The 18,087-nt window shown below is 36.7% G+C and overlaps 1 protein-coding gene across 4 annotated transcripts in view; it reads left to right on the forward strand.

Moving 5' to 3' along the window:
- ATP11A (ATPase phospholipid transporting 11A) overlaps positions 1 to 17,411 on the forward strand; it is a 123,711-nt gene extending 106,300 nt beyond the window's left edge. Inside the window, exons 26-30 of one of the 4 annotated variants that reach the window (XM_068678712.1) lie at positions 4,332 to 4,397; positions 4,691 to 4,794; positions 6,587 to 6,752; positions 8,390 to 8,478; positions 13,203 to 13,310. In XM_068678712.1, the coding sequence (XP_068534813.1) occupies positions 4,332 to 4,397; positions 4,691 to 4,794; positions 6,587 to 6,752; positions 8,390 to 8,467 (414 nt within the window). In that variant the 3' untranslated portion in view covers positions 8,468 to 8,478; positions 13,203 to 13,310. Of the gene's footprint in view, positions 1 to 4,331; positions 4,398 to 4,690; positions 4,795 to 6,586; positions 6,753 to 8,389; positions 8,479 to 11,198; positions 11,315 to 13,202 lie in introns of all 4 variants that reach the window. The other 3 variants (XM_068678698.1, XM_068678706.1, XM_068678689.1) reach the window with 3 other exon arrangements.
- Positions 17,412 to 18,087: the final 676 nt, after the last annotated feature.

Here is an 18,087-nt window from a genome sequence, read left to right on the forward strand (position 1 = left end):
GATTAACATATCAAAAGACTCTTAGAACAGTTATGAATTATCATAAAAACTTAAATATGACAAGTTTTTTAAATATTTTAATTATTACATATGGCAGCTGAAAATGATCTCTCTTTACTTGCTTTGCAATCACAATGCAGATTTTAAGAACCTTTTGCATTTTATTTATTTTACCCATTGATATGTTGGTCTATTTTATTTGTGTGCTTTTTTTTCCTTTTGCTACTTGCTTCTCTTCCTATACTCAGCTAATGACAACCAACACTCACATGGTAAGACTACTGTGGATTTGTCATGATACCCATTTCTTTCACTGTTCTTTAATTAAACTGCTAATTAAAGAGCAGTTTAGTTATTTCCTATAACTATTTTACAATAGCACTTAAACCTATAAATAGAAATGCTCTTTATTGCTACTTTAAATGTTTTTAAAATACAAAGAACTTATACAGAGTACAACGTATATTAAGGTATATGAAGTATAATACAGAACCAAGACCTTTCAAAAATAAAAGGCCTTTTGCTTCCTTGCATTTTGGTATTTTGTTCTATAATTTTCTGGAACCTACATTTTGTTGCTAACTCTGCTATAGAAATTTTACTACGGTGTATGCTATAAAATATTCGAATAGTCTTAGAAAGGCCCCTCAAAGTGAGAGAGAAAATAAACTGCACAGTTTTGTTGCCTATGTATAAAATATACATTTGCTAGAAAACCAATATTCAAATATCATAAAATGCCATCTTTGTGACATCTATCAATAAAATGAACTTTTAGCGTGATGAAATGAACTTTTAGTGTGTGAGAGAACATTTGTTAAGGACAATAGCTTTTCTAAGGACTGAATGACTGTACCCTAGACATAACTGTACCCTGCAGCACTTCTTTTTCTGATACCATTATGTTCTATTAGTTATTCAAGACTCTACATCAGCTCATATTTGTAGTCCTGGAAGTCAGTCTTCTCATATCTGTACAAAATTTTGTAAGCGGTTTGTATCACAAGTATTCTGTGTTCCTTTTTGAAATTTTAGTCTATTTCTGTTGCATGTATTAAATCTAGTTCTTGTTGAAGCTCTAAATTAGCACTAATGCCTAATTCCAAATTTTGAATGTGTATGTCTAGAACTAGACACCCATGTTAATATTTGATGGTAAAATGTATTTTGATGAGACATTCTGACTCCTGAGTGTCAGAGTGGGTTAGAAAAATTCAATATCTTTCAGCATGCATGCTTGCGTGTACGAAGTGTACAGATTTACAGTTCCAGTTTTAGATTTAAAAGCTTGAAGATATTTGTGTCCAGGAATAGAGATAAGTATGTGAGTTCATACAAACATGAGTGCTAGTAGGTGTCGATAGTTATTTCCAAGTGTTAAAATTATGGTTAAGTCTGGAAAAAGGCAGGACAAGATTTGAGGATTTGAAAGATTTACCACAGCAATGCATTATTATGGAACAGGCAAAGGCAGAAAGCAGAAAAGGGAACAAAAGGGCTGAAGATAACACTAATACCTTAAATGATACAAGATGAGTCAAGTTAGGTTCGAAATTGTTAAAATGGGTGCTGAAGCAAAAATTTGAAAATTGTCTTTCCCTCCAGAAGTGAACTGATCATCGTTTTTGCATATCTAGTAGGAAGTCTTTTATTTGAATTGCGCCCTGTAACACACTAAAATTTGCATACCGTTCAGGTTGCTTCCAAACACAATCCCTCAGGATGTTTCTCAGTATTTAAAAATCTGTTTGAAATAGTTTGCAGTCTGTAGAGTCGTGTTACTAGAATACTGAATAGTGTGCTTTCAGTCACTGAAATTTACTTCGTAAATTCCTACTTGAATCATTTCCTGGGAAACAAAATTAAGATACCAAAGATTACTCTCTTATCAGTTGTTACTAACGTGCAACAATGCTTTTTGTATGAAGTTCCACTTTGGATATGACATCATTGTTGGTGTTGTAAAACCATATAGTCAGAGACCAACTACATAAGGAAGGGAAGAAGAAACAAAGGCATCACAGAAGTGATTGCAGACTGTAAATGTCATCACAGTTTACTCATAGAGTAATACATCCTGTGTGACTTTTTCATTTCAACATTTGATACAGATGGTTTTAAATATAATTGTTAGGATGGGTTCAGAGATAGATAGGAAAAACTAAGTTAAAAGGATTACCAGAAGGGGAAAAAAACAACAGGAGGGAAGAGAGGTGAGAAGAAAGATGAATGGGAACATGGCAGATAAAACAAATACAGCCACAGAAGGAGGGGGAAAGTCTTGGGAAGGCTGGGAGCAGAGCACACAAAAATATTTGCTAATAAACTACATGATACCAAACAAACATAAAAGAATGATTCACAGCCTGAAGACGTGAACAGTATCTTGAGAGATTCATTGCTGAAAATTCCATCGGATTTTTTAACTCTCTTCATCTCATGTTGCTCTGCTTACATTTTTTCTATGCCAAATTAGCAGACTCTTGGTGTCTGACAGCAGTCCCTGTGGTATGACCTCATTTTCTGAGCCAAAAACATGGGTAGGTGAAGTGTTAGGTTGCAGCCTAATGCCTTCTAGCTAGCCTGATAGAACAAGGAAATTTTTTTCATTTTTTTTTCCTAATCTTGCAGCTTTTACTGAAAATACAGACATATCTGGTCAATGTGCAGAAACTTATACTGACACTGGGCTCTTCAAGAGATGCCAGATTCAGCATGAGAGTATTGTAAAGTCTAAGTGCCAGAAGAATTTGAGTAAATGTTGGCATAATTTCAAGTTCCTGAAACAGATTCCTGGTATTAACCACACTGATTATTGTAGGGCACATAAAATAATGTAGCATGGACATGAGCCTACTAAAGGATTGTATTATATAATTTAAGTAAAACTCAGATCAAAATACTGAAGGTTTTCTGCACTTCATCATATGCTCTGTAAACTTGTTCTCATACTGTGTAATTTTAAAGTAATGAAATGATTACTCAGAATAATGAATATTTCAGTCAGTTTGTTTTTTAAATAATTTTCTGTTCCTTCTTGATCAGATTATCTCAGGCAGGTTACCTACAGATTTATGTCCTATGGAGGGCTTTGATCTCTGTTCAAAGTTTTTCCCAAGGCAGGACATTTGTATGATTGCTTGCCCCTGTGGATCCCTTGTCATCTAACACTGGGTGAGCTTGTGTATAATAATGTAGGTGGGAAGGGACTCCAGAAGTAATGCCATTCAGCTCCCTACTTTGTGCAGGGTTAATTAAAATCAAGTTACTAAAGGTCTTGCCCAGTTCTCCTCAAATTTTTAATATCCCTGAGTATGCAGATTCCATAACCTTCCTGGACAACCTGTTCCAATGTTTTTCCACCTTCATGTTGAAAAGATTTCTCCTAATACCTAAGCAGAACTTTTATTGTTGCTAAAGAGATCTGCTTTGTCTCCTCCTGGTACTTTGCATCTCTGAGAAGAGTCTTGTTATGTCTTGTCTGTATCCAACCATCAGACAGTTGAAGATAGCAACAAGATTCCGTAAGGGGTTGAGAAAGCCTGTTTCCCTCATCCTCATTCATCATGGTGCTCTCTCATTCATCATGGTTGTTCTCTACTGGACTTGCTGCAGTATGTCAGAGTCTTTCTTATCTTCAGTTCAAAATGAATGCAGTTCTTCAGATGTGGTCTGATGAGTCCTGAATAGACAGGAAGAATCAATTCCCTTTACCTGCTGGCAGCTACCTTGCCAATAGTTTATGAGGTTGGTCTCTACCGCTGCAGGGGCACACTCGACTCTTCTTCAACTTGCTCACCCCCACTAAGACTCTTCAGTCCTTTTCTGTAAAGTTGCCTTCTAGCCAGTTGATCTCAGCCTGCAGTGGTTCATGGGATTAATATGTTCCAGGTGCAGGGTCTTGCTTTTGCGTTTGCTGAACTGTTTGAGGTTAGTCAGCCAATTTCACCAAATAGTAGAGATTCATCTGAATAGCATCCCTGCTTTCAGGTGAATCAGCTGCTTTTCCTCCACTTGGTGGGCTTTTTCCAGTTCTCTGGTCCCTCCCACGATCACCAGGATTTTTCACTGCAGTCTTGCAGTCACATGGACCAGCTTTTTCAGCACACTTCCGCAAATCCCATACAGTGCTGTGAAATACAAAGTGTGTATACATACACAAGGGCAAGAAACAGAAACAATTTGCACTAGATCATACAAGAATTCAGTGTTGTGTTAAGTGTCAGTTCCTGGTATAAAGTAATACATAGATTTAAGAGGTTTATTCTGGACAACTCATGAAGTGGTGGAAGATGTAGCCTATTATAACTGTCTTGAACCATTTTTTATAGATGTTTGGAAACTGGACCTTTGGGACACTGGTGTTTACTGTGCTTGTATTCACGGTTACATTAAAGGTAAGATATTCTATGTTTTATCCATGGAAACTTTCTTAGAGCTATCTCATTGCTACTTATTAATACCAGTTTCTCTCTACAACCATACACTGGAAGGTATTAGTTTACATACAGTTTTTGCTATCAGTGCCTTTTTAACTGTGCTCAAAATTAAAAACAAAACCATCTGTTTTTCAGCCTATTCAGTGTAGAATCCTTACCTTTTTTTCAAAAGGTGTCATTTTCATTTGACTTCCAAGTATTCTGTTGCTTCTAGATAGTAATAACACCATATACTGTATTGTTCTTTTCAGCTTGCACTAGATACACACTATTGGACGTGGATAAATCACTTCATGATCTGGGGATCACTACTATTCTACATTGTCTTTTCTCTGCTCTGGGGAGGAATTATTTGGTATGAACCCTAATATAAATTACATTGCAAATGTTATTTCAGAAGCATAAGCCTGTTACACATTTCATGTTGTTTTCCACACAGAATTCAATTTAGCTTTTATATATTGCAGAAATCCTAATAGCAGTCACATTTTAAACACACCAGTAATGGTAATTACAGAATGCTCAGCTACTTTTTCACTGAAAAGCTTCTAAAAATATTGTTAGCGTAAGAGGAGAATATCTGACCTCAGACTGCCATTAAACCTATCTCAGTGGTATCAGTTAAAAGTAGTCCAATGATTAGTTCAAGTAGCTGAGGCTTTCTCTCTGAGGCCAAATGTCACCGAGCCAAGTAGGCCAAGTCTGTGTTGCTTGGGGCTAGCCACCCACAGAATAGGTTTGTCTTGGAGGGAACAAGCTGTAGCAGCCTAAACTAGAGCAAGGGAGTTGAACCAACACTGAGGTGGTGTGGATTAGCAGGAGCCATACGTTTGAGCTCATTAATTACCGAGTTGTTTAGAAAAGTAGATTCAGGTATTTGTTCTACAGTTGATAAGCTTTTGAAGAAAAACTTTTGTCCATAGCTGATTGAAAATGTTAAAGTTTGGTGAGTTTTTTTCTATTTTTAAAATTCTGTGTTCTTGAAACTGAAATATTGAGGAAGGAGATTTAGTTGAAACATAGGTTCAGATACTTACAGTCCCTGATTGCGATCAGGAAGTTGAATTTGCATTTCTCACCTACAGAGAGGGCCTAGTTACAAGGTTGTAGTTTTTAATCTCTTCTGCTGGAATTGTTCAACTTTGTATACATAAGTAAACACTTTGAGTGACCTGGAGGAAGGTTTTGTATTTCAGTGTGTCCTTTCCAAATGAGTAACTTGTCCAACCTTTTTTGGCAGTAAAACCAGAGTTCCGTTGCATCATTATCAGAATGAAAACGATTTGTAGAAGAAATAGTAGCAGACTTTCCCTGCTAATGTTTTCCAGCCAGTCTTGCTGGGTATTAGGCATGTTGCTATTTACATCCAACAGTGTGGTTCAGCTCTACCTTTTTATAATGCACGGACTTCTAGGAAATTTTGGGAACTAGCAGAAAACTGCCCTAATGGTAGGAGGGATTTATACTGCAGTATTTCTACAAACAGATCAGTCAAGAACTTTGTTCTCAGTAAACATGCCTCTGGTTTCCATTATTGTACAAAGATGGAATTTTAATGGCCATACAACTGCCATGAAGATGCAGGGAAATATGGAAGTGAGGGCATTGGACTTGGGGGCAGATAAAAACATGGGGAATAGGTTAAAGTGCTTAACATGAGACCATCAGAGTTGTGTGAGGGTGCTTGAGGTATGAGAGAAGTGAAGAAAGGTGTGGTCTACAAGACTCATTCAGAGGATATATATATGAAAGAGTGCGTGACAGAAAAAAACATGAGGGAGTGGATGGGACCGTAGGAAGAAGAAAGATGTTAAATATCTGGAGCATGATGAGGAGTAATTGGAAATATATGAACAGGATAGAATGTACCTTAGTTTATCTTTGTTAGGGAGAGGCAGCTTGGGATGGAGGACAGAGGACAGCCTGATACTACATACACCCTGGCACCTACACCCTGGCAGACAAGAGGAAAACAGTTCTCTCTAGTCAGTGACTATTTTAGATGGAAAACTGGCATGGATGAATTCCCACAAACTGGGAAGTTGAACCTTTAGTATTTCATCACTGCTGTAACATTTACATTTAACATTGTCAGTTTTTCTCTTGTGTGTTGAAGTGTAACTTCTATTTAATCTTTTTCCTACCAGGCCTTTTCTCAATTATCAGAGGATGTATTATGTGTTCATGCAAATGCTGTCTAGTGGTCCTGCGTGGCTGGGTATTATTCTGCTCATAACTGTCAGCCTTCTTCCAGATGTTCTCAAGAAGGTCTTATGCAGACAGTTGTGGCCTACAGCAACAGAAAGAATCCAGGTAAAATACTTTTCATTGTAGAGTTAGTTATTTGTATCACAGATCATAGAATCATAGAATGGCTTGGGTTTGAAGGGACCTTAAAAATCATCTAGTTCCCCCCCCCTGCTATAGGCAGGGACACCTCCCACTAGATCAGGTTGCCCAGGGCCTCATCCAACTTGGTTTTGAACACCTCCAGGGATGGGGCCTCCACAACCTCTCTGGGCAACCTGTTCCAGTGCCTCCCCACCCTCTGAGTGAAGAATTTCTTCCTAACCTATAATCTAAATCTCCCCTCTTTTAGTTTAAAAGCATTTCCCCTTGTCCTGTCATTACCTTTAATAATTAGCCCTCTCAAGTTTAGAGACAAGATTAGAAGAGAGGTTCCCTATCTGTGGTGTATGTCACTGGTTGTTTACCAGTCACTTCTTTCATCAACCAGTATGGTGAAATAAACTGCTTGTTATTTATTTGGTAGTATATACCTGAACCCTGGGGCGACACCTCTACCCCTGTACCAGCAGCCACTGGGAAATCAGCAGATAAGGCTGGTGGGAGACAGCTATATGGCTCAACGTGATTCCTGGTTTGAGGAAATAAGAAGGGTATAAGGGGGTTGGGGTCTCTGTGAGGGTAGGTAGGAGGCAGTTAAATCAGCCTGGACAGCAGTTGTTCCTGCTGTCATGGAGTAGTATCCAGGGGTACTGCCTGCACCCCTGAATTGAAGTAATTTTTAAAGCAGGCAAATATTTTTTACTTCCTTAAGTAATCTCTAATACAGATGTTTTAGCATTTACCATGCAAACTGGGCATAGTTATCTAAAATGGAAAAAAAAGCGAAAATAAGCTAAGCTCAAAATTGGTAGGAAAGGAGCATGTCATTTTGTTGAAGTCCCCTTAAATCTAGGGTTGACACAAGCGGTTGTAGTTCTGTACCAAAGGACTCTACAACTGCATGTGCGTTTATTGTTGAATAAACTTTAATTCACACACTTAAAATAAATCTGATAAATATTTCCAAATGTGATAAATATTACCACCAAGTATGTTGGTGAGGAATATGTAGTGAACTCATACTAACATTCATGTTTTGCAATCTGTGGAATATAATACTATCTTAACAAACTAATACTGATGCTGTGCCTGTTTAAAAAAAACATGTATTAAAACTTAAATTAAGTTTTTAACTTTAAAATTAAATGCCCCACTTCAGAAGAAAAAAGAGTACAGAATAGCATGAAAAAAAGGCAAATCAGCTTTTAGCATTTTTCTGTTTCAATGTCTCTGTCATATGTTCTACTTGTGCAAGTTGATTTTGGTGCAGGTTCTGCATGCTTAATTTAAGTCTAAAGAGAGAGAATGTGCATGGGTTAATGCAAAAACCTAGCCCCAGATAAAGGAATTTCACCAAGATTATATGTTAGTGCTGGAAAAGGAATCAATTTTAAGGCAGACCTTGGGCTTAACACTAGCGATATTGATTTTTTAATTTTTAATAGAATCTTTGACTTTTAACCAGATATATCCCTTGTGTTTCTTCTTATCTCCCTTTTTTTCTGTCTGTCTTCCAATCTGCTTTGTCTAAATAACTCCTACCTTGCTTTAAACGTAAATGATGTGCACGATTACTTCCTACAATCTTCTGGGGAAATCAGACTAAACATCAGTGCCTTTCTGTTGAGCAGTCCACCATCTTTATGCTTTCTCAGACTTCAAGCAGTCTAAGTTTCTAATGGAACAAAAGGTGACTTTTTTTCTGCCTTTCTGCATGCTCAGCCATTTCATTCAAAAGACAGTAAAAAGTTTATTATCAGAAGTTATTTACTGTATTCATTATCTCCATTTCTGACTCACACCACCTATACTTTAAAAAATACTTTTTAATTCCGATTTTTCCACCTGTTTATTTATCTCAAAGATTGTATGAGTCATTGTCACAATCTATCACTATCACTAACATTTTTTTCACTGATTTTACTGAAATTTACAAAGTGTTTCTGCCTCAAGAATCTAGGATTCTTAGGCCTCACTTGAATCATTTGTGTATCTGTAGGTGAATGCATGTTGTGCTTGCATTGTAAATCTCTAAGCAGAATAGTTGCCACACAAAGCATACTAATTCTGATAATGCTGATGTTCTATCTTGATACGGAAAACATGGTGCTGGAAACGATTTAAGCAATCTCTGGAATATATTAATATATCTGCCCTGCTGAAAATGCAACTTCTTTGCACTAAGTTGTTTCTAGCATGCATTTTCAAATCAAGCTTTCCTTGTATTCCATTTTTTGAAATTCTATACTTTCTAAAAATAAAAAAGCTCAAGATGCAGAAATATATGACAATTTAATATAAAAGTAGAAGAAAAGCTGGTAAATCTTGGCTTTACTGTGGTCTACAGGAAAGTTCCTTTTGACTTAATACTAGGAGACTCTTGGTATCCATTACAGATTTTATATCTTTATCTTTTAACTGATTAAGATAAGAAAAAATACGCCTTCTTTCTTTCTTTGTTCAAAAATGTATAGTCAATAAAAATACCGTAATTGTTTAAGTCAGAGGGAAAATACACAAAGGTGTTTTCACTATTGCAAATTCTAAATAAAATTGGCTTTTAAGAGCCTTAGGATTGGTTTGAAGTAAGCTTGTAACTGTTTTTAAACTTACTGCATTCCTATAAACTATATAATCTTCTTTGTAATAAAGGACTTCTGGAACAGTTGGCAAGATTAACGTAGGGCTAGACGTCACCTCCCAGGTTACTAAACTAGTTCTGCTCAGGCGGTCAGATCACAGAAAGCCTTTGAAGTAATTCTTAACGCTTACTAACTTTTTCAATTATCTGGAGTCACTCCAGAGTGGGGTCAGTGATTGTTTACCATCATTATCATTCAGAGGTTTTTAATCATTCCAGGTCTAGTTCTGTGGTTTTTGAAAGATCTTTTCATATATACACATGTATACATTCACATATGTATATGTGTGTATATGCATACATATATGTATATATATGTATGTGTGTATATATCTCTGTATACACACAAGCTGCCATCTTTCTTGTGCTAAAATGTTAATTCTGCAAAAGCTTTGGAGGAATCGGTTGTCTTTTGTTAATTTAGGTCAAAACCTGCTCACGTCTGTCTCATGCTTAGTCCTAGCGACTATTTGACTCAATGAAACAAGCTGAGTTTTGTGTTTTAACTGGAAATTACGCAGCTTTAAGGTTTCTTTCATCCTTAACTTTCAATAAGCAATAGGGCTTTTTTAATATTTAGCCCATATTAATTGATAATATTTTCTTTTTCTTTATCCCTCTCTAATAAACTGAGAAGCTTGGCCACTTTATATGGAAAATATAAACTCACTTTAAATGATTCTCTGCATTTTTTCAATTGTCACTTTGGCAATGTTTCTGTAGTCCCAGCTATTCTCTAGCTGAAACACCAGGTGTTTCAGTTATGAGCTGTAAATAACTTCTATGTTTTTACCCCTTTTTAAGAAATATGTTTCTTTTTCTTTTTGCTTCTGATTTTTTTTTACTTCGCTTTCACTTCAGTCACAAGATCAGCCCATGAGTCTCGGTATGGCATCTCTACCCTTTGCTGCTCCCACAGCGGTGCTTTTGCCTGGGGAAGCCTCTCTGGGGACTCATCATTCTTCTGCTCCTCAATGGGCTTAGCTGCTGCACAGGCCTCTTAGAAACCTGGTGACAGCCAACTGCTGCCTTTGTCTTGTGTTGGGCTACTCTTCTGTGGAAAATAAAGAAATGCGCCCTGCTGTTTCAATATCTGAATCCCATAGAAATGGGTCCTGCTGTTGCAATATTTAAATCCAACTGAAGAAGTTACCTTAGTAACTCTCCTGCCCTCTTTCGCCATGTAGTAATGACTAAGTTGTAAGTCAGCCTTTATCAGCACTGGCACCATCACCTTCTCATGTAGCACTCCCTTCAGTGACCCTCTTGTTCTGGGGGGCAGAGCAGCAGGACATCTGCTCCTTAATTTGGAGTGCCTGGACTGGCTCGGGGTGAGATGACCTTATGGAAATCCTGGACCAGCGTGGCTGCAACGTGCCCTACAGGGCACTGGTCCAGGTACAGCACTGTCACATCATCATATCCAGGAGAGCTCCTTCATTCAGTGCAGGTTATTGTCAGCGGGGAGGACACACAGCCCATGGTACTTAGTCATCGTACAGTTTAAATGCTTTTGAGAGTAATTAAGCATTTTTAAGAGTTCAAAATGGAATTAAAACATTCTCAGTGTGTCTCAAAGGATTAACCTCAGGAGCAAGAAATAGAAGCCGTGTTTTACTCTGATAACCTTTCCTTTTTAGATCCATCAGAAAATATGTCACTTTACAGGACCTTGCTACAGTAGTTATAAATGTACCAAATGGTACCATTCATTCACATTTCTCTCCTGTATTCAGCAAGAGTCTCACTGTTTTTCCTCATCCTTGCAGAAGAGTATGAGACATAGAGCAGCCCTAAATGCACTGGTGAACAGCGATGGGCCACTTCTTGAAGGAACTCTTTCAGCTTCCGAGACATAATTAGATCAAAGCTAGGTAACAGTACTGTACGTGTTGCCAGTTTGGATTGATTTCTTTCTGTGCTATTTACAAATCAACTGTTTCCTCCAGAGTTTTTGATGTTAATTTATCAATATGATACAAAATCATTACGTTTTACTTGGAGAGACTAGTTTTTGCAAAAGATATTCCACAATACAGGTAAGCTCTTTTTGTCCCAGGCACCCATGGCAGAACAACATGACTGCATGAATCAATACACCCATATTAAAGTCCTATTCATACATTGTGTCATGTATAGGTATTGCCTACCATCTGTTTGGTAAGAACTGCAGTTATTATTGCAGAGCGTACTCACATTATGCGTGGTGTAGAATACACGAAGTCAGAAGTAAATCTCTCATTAGCAGTTTATCTGTCATCTCTCGTGTTTTTGGATACACGTATAGAACAAATGTGGACAGTAAAGCAGGAAGATAACTATACAAGAGGAAGTGAGTTACTTGTGAGTAGGACCCTAAGTCAGGCATGGCAGACTGAAATATTTTGCCTTGGAACCCAACATTTTGTGCACTGAAAAAATACCATTTTATTTGTAGAAACGCAGTAACTAAAATGTTTCATTTTATAGCTGGAACAATAAGAAAAATAAGTTACACAGCCTATGACTACTCCCTCTGACATTTCCAAAATAAAGTCTGCTGATCTGTTACCCAATTACCTATTTTTTTCTATACTAATGTTGGTATTTGATCTATATGTGTGTTTAAAAGAATCGAGGCCTCACTGCTAGTGAGTATTTTGGTAGAGTTTGCTGACTCTATTCCAAGAGTGACTGTCATTAGAAAGCTTTCTACATGCTCTTATGTAAGAGTAGCATTTCAAGCCTTTGATTGGCATTGAAAGTAGGCAAACTTCCTTAAACTACGTTATTAATATTTATTTGGGGATTTTCTCCCTTCTGCTACCTTGTTAATGTTAACAGGGAAAGAGGGAAGGCAGTGATTAAGAGTGGAGTATTAGCTAGTTGATACAGTATTCATGGAGAGGGTGATTGATAACACAGGTCTGAATCATGCTGAGAATACATTATTATCTTAAATATTGTCACATAACCTCCATATCCCTATGCCTGGAAATTATATACAGCATTTAATGAGGACACTAGATAAACTCACTGGGGACAGTGCTGTGCTGATTATTTTTCAGTCTGTTCACACGTTCCAGCTTCTTGTCATATAACCCTGCTGTTAGCATAGTCCTGAGTATTTCCTGAGGTGAGGTGCCAATTCTGCCATTGTGGGGTGATCACGTGGTACAGATAAATTTGAATGGACAAATAGACCAAGTTATCAGACCAGGTGCTATGATGTGTGGTATAAACTGCCTGCATGTACCTCATGCTACATGTAAACCTAAGCAAGTCCAAAATCTGGTATTACTTAGAAGTACAAAGCAAGTGAATGAGTCTTTTGGAATGTCCCTGTATTAGCACTAACCAACTGTAAAGAATTCCCTCTCTTTGGAAATACAGGACAAAGTATTGAACCTTTTCTGTCTTGAAATTCCCCCTAACAATTCCTGACTAAAAAAGTTCTGAGATAAGATGTACCAAAAGAGACTGCAGAAGGAAATATAAACCTGATTTAAAAAAAAAAAAAAAGTCAACATGGAAGCAGTCCTCCCTGTCGTCATCTGTTCTCTGGAGAGCCCATTGTCAAATTTAGAGATTATATGTAAAATTATGCCTAGTTCTTCAGGTCTTAATATAAAACTAATTGTGCTGAAAGAGGGATTTTACCTTCACATGAAGCAAATAGCCAAAGTGGTGATTTAGTGAAAGGCATTAATATACCAAGGACATAAAGAACGCAAGTTTAGACCTAGCTCCGAAGTCATCTCTTTACTGTGTATTTGGCTTTTTTTCCTTTACAGAATGCATCAAGGCACTGCCGGGACCACATCTCGGAATTCACACCTCTTGCCTGTCTGAAAAGCCCAAGATATAGGAGCAACGACTGCAGCAGTTCCCCAGCAAGAAGGTCTAATTCTCATTCTAAAAAAATGATGTTTACGCACTGGAGAGGCATTGATTATTCAGTACTTCCATCTGTCTTTGGCTATTCAAATAAGCATTGTCGTTCCAGTGCAGGCTACCACTACAGTGGGTCAGGTTTGGAAACATCTGTATGACAGAACACCAACTCAAGCCTTTAAAAACTGTACCTTTGTTTATTTCTTTTTTCAGGAAACAAACATGTCACATATTAAACTATACGTGGCTTTTGCTGTCTGAGGTAATGTTCAGACAAACAGGATCAAGAGCTGGAAGTACGAAACCTTCCAGGCCGATAGGCCTCTTTTTATGTTTTGAACTACTGGAGCAATGAACAATCTGCACAGTCTGGTACTGTGAGACTGGTAGCACTAAAATTTCTCTTCATCCTGTGTCAAGACTTCTGTGCATTTATTGCTTCTGTCATCTTTAGTCATTTTCTTTGTTACTTGAAGTGTATAGTTTCAGTCAGTGACCTACATTTTGAGATCAACAGTTTTAATTTTCAGCCAGAAACGATGACCTCAGTTATCTCCAATGAAAGTCTCCTAAAGCATATTTAATAAGTGCTGTTTCTGATTTTCCTCTGTCCTTTTTCTTTCTTTGCTCTTTCTATAGAACAAACTGGTGTTTCCTCTGTGCAAATCTGCTTTCAAGAAACACTCTCTAATGTTCACTTCCTTGTAAGTGGCCAAATCAGGGCTATGTATGGTTTTCAGTTAGTTTCCCCCTGTAGAAAGATAGGCATAACAATCCTTGTGTACTGTATGTGCACGCTATCTGAAGTCAAGTTGGCTGTTCAATAGGTAGATATCAATGTTGCTATCTACTCAGAAACTGAATGTAAGCATTTTGCCTCAAATGTCCTTGTGAATTCGTCAGAGATGCAGGTAACCAGTATTCCCACTTTTTACCTCTCTGTAAATTTAAAGTATGCATAGTAGGAAATATTATATATTGAGCTTTTTTTCTTTTTTTTTTTTTCTTTTTCTTAAAAAAGGCTATTTTTCCAAATAAGCATATTTTACTATCTGGATCATCCTTTTAATTTTTGGTTGTTTTTATTTTTTATTTTTTTTTAATTATGTGGTTGAATACAAGCTGATTGGCTCAGTAGATACATTACAAAGCAAGTAGTGCCCAGCCGTTACCTTTTGCAAGCAAACCAGTAGGTGGCACACGGCTATTACTAACATTGAAACACAATTGTGATAGAATTTAGTTGGACCACAAAGATTCTGTTTGAAATACTTCAAGTACGACAGCCAACTTGTACCTGTTTTCTCTGCTACATATATGTTACCTTGCACTAATTGAACTGTTAGCTGTGTTCTCGTCTTGTTTCTTTAGTCCAGTGTTTTATTTTGGGGTGCAAAACTACCTGAACGAGTAATCTGATTTCAATCTAGTTTAGCCTGATGTTTATAACTGGTTAATAACCATGGTCATTAAATAATTCTGGAAGGATATTAGCTAAAAATTTATTGCAATGTGAAAACAAAAAATTTGTTGTTAGTTGTAAGTTTAATGGACAAGGCTGGCAGATAAAAAATATTTCCCCTTTTTGCATTTAAAAAAGAAAAAGTTGAGACAAAATAATTTACTCGACAACTTACTTTTTAATAAAAGATCCATCAACTTACTAGGAAGTGTTCCTCACAATACTCTGAGTGACTTTCCAGTTCAACAATGAAATACTGAAAATGCCCTGGGACAAACAGAGATTGTAAAGTGAGTTGTGAAATTTTCATTATACCAAAGATAGGGGAAGAGGATTAAAAAAGGCTAATGGTGAGCACCACAAATGAAGGTATCTTTAACATTTAACATGTAGCACTTTTAAGTTTCAAAGAATGTCCTCATCGCAGAAACATTTTGAAATACATACATATGTATGTGGGTGTGGGTGTGTGTACATATATACGCCATTGCATACTTGAATGTTGGTCAGTTCAAACCGTCCCCTACATAAAACACTGGTGTATATATTTTTAAAAAAAAAGTTAATATGGGTATAAATTTTATACCGGTAGCAGTGACAAATTTCTTGTGTGTAGTTAACAAATTATTTGTAATGTATTTTTTAGAAATCTTAAAATTGCCTTTGCACTGAAATATTTTTCATACTGTAGCTATTTATAAATCTGTTTTACGCATACATTTGTTAACACACCATTTCTATTTTTTTTAAGTATATGTTTTGAAGGCTTTTTTTATACTTATGAGTTTGGGCCACTTAAATTTAGCTTAGAGTGGAGTTGTGGCTGAATGTTAAAATTCTAATGAATGTTATATTAGAAATATAGGTCTGTTGCTCTGTCAGTGTCACCTAAACCATTCATGTTTTGCTGGGATTTGTGATTGCAGCAAGTAGAGTGATATACTTTCTGTGCTGTGCTATTACTGCTAGCTTTTCTATTCTATAAAGCCTCCTGCTTTTTTACTTACTGAGTTCCATCTTTTAGCCTTAAATAAGGAGATTTTTGCTTGATGCTTTCGAAAATGCTGCATTCCTGTTCTGCCTACTAACAAAGCAGTTCATTGCAAACTTCATGTAGACCAGCACTTAGAAATTATTGTCAATGTTATTCAGCTGAAACACCTACATAAGTGCTTGGGAATATTTAGCCGACCATGTTGATTTTTTGGAGGAGGAAGAATGCTTGAATTTCAGTGGAAGTTTCTGCTTTGATTTAGCAATACTTTTACCTTTAAAAGTTGGTACTGTTTGTTAAAATAGACTGTTCAATGGAAAAACCAAATGACATCAACTCGGTTTCTCTTGCTATGTTTTTGCTTCAGTCCCTGTTACTCTTGCCATGCAAACCTAGTCCACTGCAGCAGGTGGTAACTTGGAGTTTCGCTGTAAATGGATCATAAAATTCAAAGAAGAAAAAGTAGAAGTTAGATCAAAATGAATTTGAATGTTTTATTATGGATGGGGCACTGAGAGGAGACAGATTTTTATATATTATAAGAATTAAGGGGGAAAAGTATAAAAATCTATATAACTTCCTAACTCGCCTTGTTTAAATTGTTGCAGCTTTAACAGCATAATGTCTCCATAACTGCTTCTGTAAATGTCTTGAAACTGGTAAGCGCTAACCAAATGTATGTGAAGACTTAGAAAGTATTTCAAGCTTTTCAGCCACTGAAGTCCATATATTTTCTGCAGTGGCTTGTGGCAAAAGACATGGATCTTTTTTATTTTACAATGTACAATAATTGTTTGTTCAGCCACTTAATATAAAAGCTTACAGTTTACTTTATTGCTTGCATTAGCCTGTCTAGTCCCAACTGGCTTGCAAATATAAAAGTTAAAAATAGCTTAATTGAGCCAACTGCACTACTTTTCTTTTTGGAAGCCAGTGGGATCGTTGTGCTCATGCTACTGTCTCTGTTAAAAAAAAGCTTTAATGGAAATTTGTGAAAGTATTATGAAAGTGAAAAAGTACGTGATTCTACTTTGCAGAATAATCTAAAAAATCAGTTTATATAGCTTTAATTTTTTACCTTATGAAAATTCACAGAATTTTAATATGCGTTGTCTCTGACAAATTCTGTGCAATGTACACGCCGCATTTTAAATGTTCTTTCATGATCTAATGTAAAGTAGAATCTGCGAAAGTGCTGTATGGGGGCTGGGGGGTAGTTTTCTGTGCATTAAACATTTAAGATGTCTGTAGTCATCAGCACCAAATACCGACACTCGTTTTTAATTGTACAATTATAGGTGCATTTATTTGAAAATAAATCAGCCTTCAAATCTAATGTTTAGATTATCCAATACCACTTCATTTATTTGCTTTGAAGAGTCAGTGTGTGAATACATTACTGTAAAGTTTCTTTTCAGTGCTATTTTTAACTTTAATTTCTGTAGATAACCAAATATAACTTGTTTATATTCAGTCACATTTTGGATCCTTATGTAGAATATATAAGCAGGAGACATGGATCTGCTTGCAATAAATATAAACATTCAAGACTGGTTTAAGTTTGCTCACGAGTAATTAAAACAATTCAAGTATGAATATGAAATGATTTCATATTAGTCTGTAATAAAATGTAAGTAGAGAACAGAAAATGGACTGAGTGTCTGACTCTGTTATTGAATATTCTTGCAGTCACATTTATTTTCAGAGACTACCCGTAGCCAGTCAGAGAAGACCAGAAGATGACCCAGAAGGTGTGAGGGGGGTGTTGCAAAGGTAGCACAACTCAGTACCAGGAGACTACTACCAGGTACCAGGTACTACTCATTCTAGGAGAGCTTTGCTCCTGCCACATAGATTGGGTAGGTGCTGAAGCTCTTTACAAACTAAACTCGTAAGCTGCGTGTGAGGAGGTCTTCATTACCTTACAGTTCTGCTGTCCTGGGTGCCCAGAGCTAGTTCACCTTTCTCTTGCAGTGTTGGCAGTTTAAAGAAAATGAATTAAAGGCAAAAACAATCTGCTTTGCCATCCAAGTTGGTAGCAGTGTTATCACAAAATAGACTGACTGCACAGAAAACAGAATTTTCATTTGGTTGGTGGTACAATATAATGGGAGAGTGCCTGTACTTTTGAAACTATTACAGATTATGCCAACAAATGTATTCAGATAGTCAGACTGAAGCTATCCTAGAGTGCTTCCACAAAGCGGTTCAGAGCACTGGGTTAGGTGCCTCTCTCTTGGTGCTTAGGCATAATGTTTGTATATTGCTTTCTCAATTCCCATAATAAAGATTTTAGAGTAATGATTTTGCACATATATGAATCTTTTCT

This window comes from Anas acuta, chromosome 1 (genome assembly GCF_963932015.1).
Source record: "Anas acuta chromosome 1, bAnaAcu1.1, whole genome shotgun sequence".
Lineage (NCBI taxonomy): Eukaryota > Metazoa > Chordata > Aves > Anseriformes > Anatidae > Anas > Anas acuta.